Below are 6,000 nucleotides of genomic sequence, written 5' to 3'. Positions count from 1 at the left end.
ACATGCTGTGATTAAAGTTGTGTGCCACCACTGCCTGGCGATTTATTTTTATTTTCTGCTAGCCTGCATAATTTGTATGTGTGCCACCTGCATGTCTGGTGGCCAGAAGAGGGCCTCAGAACTCCTGGAACTGGAGGTATAGACCGTTGGACTCCCCTATGTACATATATCATTCATAACATAGAAACACACACACACACACACACACACACACACACACACACACACACACATGCACACTATTGACTCCCAAAGAACCTGGGCAAATACTATCTCAATAACTTACTTTGCTTTCTCACTGTAGACTGGGTCTAATATTTCCAGCACTACTTTTATTTTTGCTGGTTTCCTTTTTCATTTTTTTGCCTGTCTGTGCACTCAGTACCTGCAGTGTTCTCAGAGGCCAGAAGGGCACTGAAGCTCCTGGAACTCGAGTTACAGGTGGTTGTGAGCTGCCATGTGGGTGCTGGGAACCAAATCTGGGTCCTCTGATGATTAAGAACAAGTGTTCTTAACTGTTGAGTCATCTCTCCAGCCCTTTACACTTGCATTTTTTACCAAACTCAGTTTACCTTTTTGAGAGGAATATATTTATGTAAAATATGTATATAAATATAAAATATATATTATACATTTCCTGAAATAGCATGAGCAATAAGCAGGGTGTTTATTCTCTGCCGGCTATCAAACAAAATAGCCCTGCTCTTTATTCGTTTGAGGAAATTCTAAGAACATCAATACTCAATCTGCATGAAGGTCACAGAAAACAAAAAGTCTGATTAATGAACAGTATCACCGCAGTGATAGGACTTGTCATTCTGTGAAAATCCACCAGTTTCAACTTGACAGTGTTTCCTGTAACTCTGAACAACACATTTAATAGAGACATCTGTGAAGATAATTTTTATGGATTTTGCCGTCTACCTTTATAAACTAAATTGCCTAAGGCTTGGATGGCTCAGCAGTTAAGAACATTTGGTGCTCTTGCATTTCCAAGTTTGGTTCCCAGTACCCACATGATAACTCCAGTTCCAGGGGATCTGAAGCCCTCTTCAGACCGCTGTGGGTACCAGGCACAAACATACGTGCTGGGAAAACTGCAACACACATAAACAGATTTACATTTATTCAGTATGTGTGTGTGCCACGTGTGCGTGTGCAGGTCAGACAACAACTTGCAAGAGCCGGTACTTGCTTTCCGCCACGGGGGTCCCGGGGATCGTACTCAGCTTGGCGGCAGGTGCTTTTGCCTGCTGAGCCAGGTCGTCGTCTCCTACTTTGCTCTTACGCTGCCTCACCGAGGTTCTGTTCCCGGCCGACTGCTGCAGCAGACGCGGAAGGAGCGGACGAAGAAAACTGAGCGGTAGCCAGGGCCCGCCTGGCCCTAGGCATGACCGTGCGCTTCCCAGCAGGACTGGCGGCGACACCACAATGCCGCACGCCGAGTTCTGCCGGTCACCCTCCGCACCGAGGCCCCGCCCCCTCGCGCATGCGCTGCCGGGTGGCCGCGCGGGGTGACGGGAGCCCCGCCCAGGCCCCGCCTCCTGGCTGGTCCACCGCGACTATGCAGGGGATAGTGACTTTCCGTGTTCTCGGTTCTCGGTCTCGAGAACGTGGCAATCGCAGGGCTGCCCTGTGCTGTGCGCAATAATACACGACATTGGCCCAGGGGCCAGGGGCAGCCGTGGAAGAGGAGCTCTTTGGCGCACGGAGGATGGGCAGTCCCACGTGCTCCCCTGCCGGCCGGGTGCGGTGGTACGTGCCTCAGGGCGCGCGCTGCTCCCGCGCTCCGGGCCTCGGGCGGGCGGGGGCGCGGGTCGGAGTGCGGCGGCGGCGGCGGCTGCGGCCCGGGTTGTGCGGCCGAGCAGTTGGCGTCGCTGCGGGCGCTGGGCGCGGCGGGCCGGTGACGCGGGGCCGGGCGCCGCCGCGCCGCCGCGATCATGTCGGAACCGGCGCCCGAAGTTCCGGAGGATTTGTTCCGCGAGGTCAAGTACTACGCGGTGGGCGACATCGACCCGCAGGTACCGCCCGCGCGGGGCCCCTCCGTCGTGCCATCCCCTGTTTCGGCGCGCGCACGCCCTGCAGGACTCCGGGCCGGAGCCGCGGGGCACGCCGGGCCGCGAAGGGCCGCGGGAGGGGCCTCGCGAGCACCGACCCGGTGCGGCCGCCGGCCGAGCATCCTGCGGGGCCCTGCTGAGAGCGTCCCTTGCAGAGGGGCCTGCCCTCTCGGCCCCCGGTTTTCCCTAAGGGTGGATTGTACGGTAGGTGTGGAAGGTACCCTACCCACATGGTCACAGTGATTCGTGCGAGTAACCGTGGGTCTGTCCACAGGACACTGCCTGTGGTCGTGGTATCTTAAGGACGGTGTTGTAGACATCTTCACTCCTAAACTATGCGTGTACAGTTGTGTCGCCTTCGGTGTCTCGTGACGGGTCCTACGGAAGGAATTGTCTAAGAACCATTGAGCATGGCCTTCCAGAGGCTCGTACTTGTATCCTAGTAACAGAGGTCCGTTGGGTCTTGGTTATAGAGACTTCTGGCTGAGCCCAGAGTGATCAGGATGAGTGTTTATAACAGGCTCTTTCCAGTTCTGATCACCCCACTACCACCACCACCTTCCTTCTCTTCACCCTTTCTTATTTTTCATTTCAGGACTTTGGCTCTTACAAGAGACCTGGACCAAATGTCACTTGAAACCAGGAACACACTGAACTGAGCTGTTTGCCCAACTATGTGTGAAATCCGAGTGCTTAAAAAATCTCCCTGGCATGCCCTTGTAATCTGAAATAGTGTGTTTTCTTAAAGGTTTAGAGCCAGGGCACCTATTCCTTGAGGCTTGAGATGAAGGTTGAGGAAGCTCACAGGTGGTGAGCACCTTAGTACAGGCATTGGGCCTGGTACACAGTGTGCTGCAGAAGAGCATTCTTGAATGCTGCATCTATGAATAGATGTAGATGCTGTAGGTGCTGAGTCTTAAGTAAGCAGATATTGAGCATAAGAAGTTGTTTTCTCTGTGTGGAATGTATGTGCTAGGAATGGAAGACATTTATATATACTTGGCATGTGTCCTGATGGTCACTGGGCGGAGTTACAAGGTGGCTTCTGTGAGACAGAATTAGTAATGTGCAGTTTGGGAAGAAGTTTGATGTCCTCAGTGTCTGAAACCCAAGTTTCCACAGTTTGATGGGAAGGGTTCCACTGCAGGGAGTTGAAGAGCTGATGCAGAGAAAAGACGGACAGCAAAGTGAGAGTTGTTTCTGGAAATTTGTCATGAAAAGAAAGCAGTGGGACCTGAGGAGGAGAAGGCCAGGGAGAGCTTGCTGTGTACATGTCCCTGAATGTAGTGCAAGGCTGCAGCAGGTGGATGGAGTCCATGTGTCTGAAGGTGCTTGGGGTCTAGGCAGGATGGCTTGTGGCTGGTGACTGTTGATGTTCCATGCCTCAGACACGCACTTTCTGGGTTGCTTCGGGTCTTAGATGATGGTCAGCAGACTATCCAAGGCATTGTGCTGCTTTTGGCTCTTCTTTGACTACAGCATGCACTCACCTGTAAAGTTACTCTCCTCTGATACCACTCTTAGCTCCACATGACGAGTCTTTAGCATTTGGCAGCCAGGTGGCTGCCTCAGTGACTCTCAGAACTTTGACTCCCATCTGTAACAGCTGGTTATGATCTCTGGAGAGCAGGATCCTCTGGGTGTAACTGGAGGTCTCTTGCCAGGTTTCTATCACATGGGGCCAAAGAATAGTGTGCCCACACTTGAATGAAGGGCAGCAGTGCCCCTTCCCCTCTCTGCTTCCGATCAGCCCCTCCAGAAGATGCCAGCATTTCCATCTTGGCTTTTCTGTTATGCTTGCACCCTGTCTAGTTACTGTCTGGCTAATTCTACCCCGTTTTTCTCCTGTTGCTACTGACATTTCTTTAGTGACCTGCCTTTCGCTGTTGTGAGAATTGTCACAGTTGTGTCTTAACCAGTCTGTTAAGCCAACCCATGTATTCCTCTGTTGATGTCCATCTGTAAGATCTGATGGTGCCATCTTCCTTTGTTACAGCCTTCCATGACTTAAGGAAAGACTGTTGTGCATAGCACCCAAGACTACACTGTCCATGATTAGAGATGAGCTCCCTTGCTGGGCTCTGTACATTTTGCCTGATAGGCACCCACAAGTAAGGATTCTCCTGGTAGGTCTCTGCCTCCAGAAACTTCCTCACTGTGGTGGAACTGCCAGTCCTCAGCCTTTGGGCTGGAGACCCAGAGCAGGTACTCTGTAGAACTTAGCAGGTGCTTTTGCGTCCTGGTGTCTCCTGTCTGTCTGGAGGACAGCAGATGGCTAGGAGCTGGCCACCGCGTCTCTATGGACTGTGAATCATCTTGGACTGTGAATCAGGGTTGCTGTATTTTATTGTCCAAAGCATTTCATTGGTTTTATCACTCAAGAAAAGGCTTGTCTGTAGGATACAGGGTGTGTTTATTAAATGTTTCTATTATTGCTAATAATGACTTCTTTGATAAGGAAGGCAATTCAGTTTTGTTTTTTTTTTTTTAATTTTTCGAGACAGAGTTTCTCTGTATACCTCTGGCTGTCCTGGATCTCACTCTGTAGACCAGGTTGGTCTCAAACTCACAGAGATACTCCTGCCTCTGCCTCCCAAGTACTGGGATTAAAGGCATGCACCGCCGCCGCCACCACCACCTGGCTTATTTATTTACTTACTTATTTTAAATTAATTGTGTTGTTTGTTCTGTTTTCTTAGGTTATTCGGCTTCTTAAAGCTGGGAAAGCCAAGGAAGTCTCCTACAATGCGTTGGCCTCACACATCATTTCAGAGGATGGGGACAACCCTGAGGTGGGAGAAGCCCGGGAGGTCTTTGACTTGCCTGTTGTAAAGGTCAGTAGAAAGTCGGAGCCTCTGCCTTAAGTCATGTGTCTCCAGCAGTGCCTTGCCCTATAGCAGGGCTTTCTGCCAGGCTTGGTGTGTGGGGGTCAGTGTTAAGTGGAATGCCATCGGGTGAATGAAACCGTTGAACTTCAGTCACCTGCCTTAACTTTGGGGCTTGTGGTACTATGACTGCATGGCAGGGTTGCTGTGTAAGTAGTTCCTGGTCAGTGTGGGTGTACTCCCTTACCGTCATTCCCTGCCAGCTCTCCAGCCCAGGAAACCTGCCCTAGGAAATGGCTTCGCTGCCTTGTCAGATAGGTGTTTTACATTATAGGAAGACATTTGATTCCAGAAACTTCTGAAAGGCAGCTGTCCTTTGCCTGGTGGTCCTGATCTCCATCTGCATAGCTGAGGGGAGGAGGCCTCTGCGCTGCTAACTGCCTCATCTCCCCTGATGAGGGTTGCTCTACTAGCTGTCCACCTGGTGGCTATCTGGACTGTTCTTCAGCCTGACCTGTGGGCACTTGTTTTCTCGGCTTTTGTTCACCTGCATACTGTACTGTGGGGACTATTGGGTCAGGATGCGGGTATGTGATGTGGTACTTTTGTGGTGGCCTTTCACTTCTTTTGTTCCTTGCCTGCTGCCATTACCCCTCTTCATACTGGTCAGTGCTTTACTTTAAGAAACCAGCAATTCAGTGCCCATGGTTCTACAATAGCAGTTAGGAGTGAGGTGACTGAGTCAGATCAGGTGTTGAGGGGTTGGCTGACTGTTGGATGTGGTGCCCTGCCAGCATCTGGGGTCTAGAAAATTTGGCAGGCTTGCAGACTTGACTTTGAAAATGAGCCTGAATGGTGGTCTGCCTCAGGAGTCACAGAGGTTCTTGACCTACCGTCAGGAAACTACCATGCCAGAGGATGATTCATTTGTAGCAGTAAATATAGTGGTCACAACTGTACATCAGCACGTATGCTTGCTCAGGCCCCCTTTGTCTCTGAAGATTGGTGCTCAGTGTGGTTCCTGGGTACTTCACCTGTTGCTTCTTGCTAAAGCTTGCCAGACATCTGGCTGTGAGCTGGGGAGGCTGGCTCTTCAGTTTGCATCCTAGTCTGCCCTT

At 51.2% G+C, this 6,000-nt stretch overlaps 1 protein-coding gene across 1 annotated transcript in view; it reads left to right on the top strand.

The window, feature by feature from the left end:
• The first annotated feature begins 1,887 nt into the window (after positions 1-1,887).
• Paxip1 (PAX interacting protein 1) overlaps positions 1,888-6,000 on the top strand; it is a 48,036-nt gene continuing 43,923 nt past the window's right edge. Inside the window, exons 1-2 of the mRNA XM_052719971.1 lie at positions 1,888-2,021; positions 4,757-4,891. Of these exons, the coding sequence (XP_052575931.1) occupies positions 1,941-2,021; positions 4,757-4,891 (216 nt within the window). The 5' untranslated portion in view covers positions 1,888-1,940. The remainder of the gene's footprint in view (positions 2,022-4,756; positions 4,892-6,000) is intronic.

The sequence above is a fragment of the Peromyscus californicus genome, unplaced genomic scaffold (assembly GCF_007827085.1).
Source record: "Peromyscus californicus insignis strain IS unplaced genomic scaffold, ASM782708v3 Scaffold_6__1_contigs__length_162567912, whole genome shotgun sequence".
Classification (NCBI taxonomy): domain Eukaryota; kingdom Metazoa; phylum Chordata; class Mammalia; order Rodentia; family Cricetidae; genus Peromyscus; species Peromyscus californicus.
Note: the sequence above shows the minus strand (reverse complement) of the source record. Positions and strands in the feature narration are given on the sequence as shown.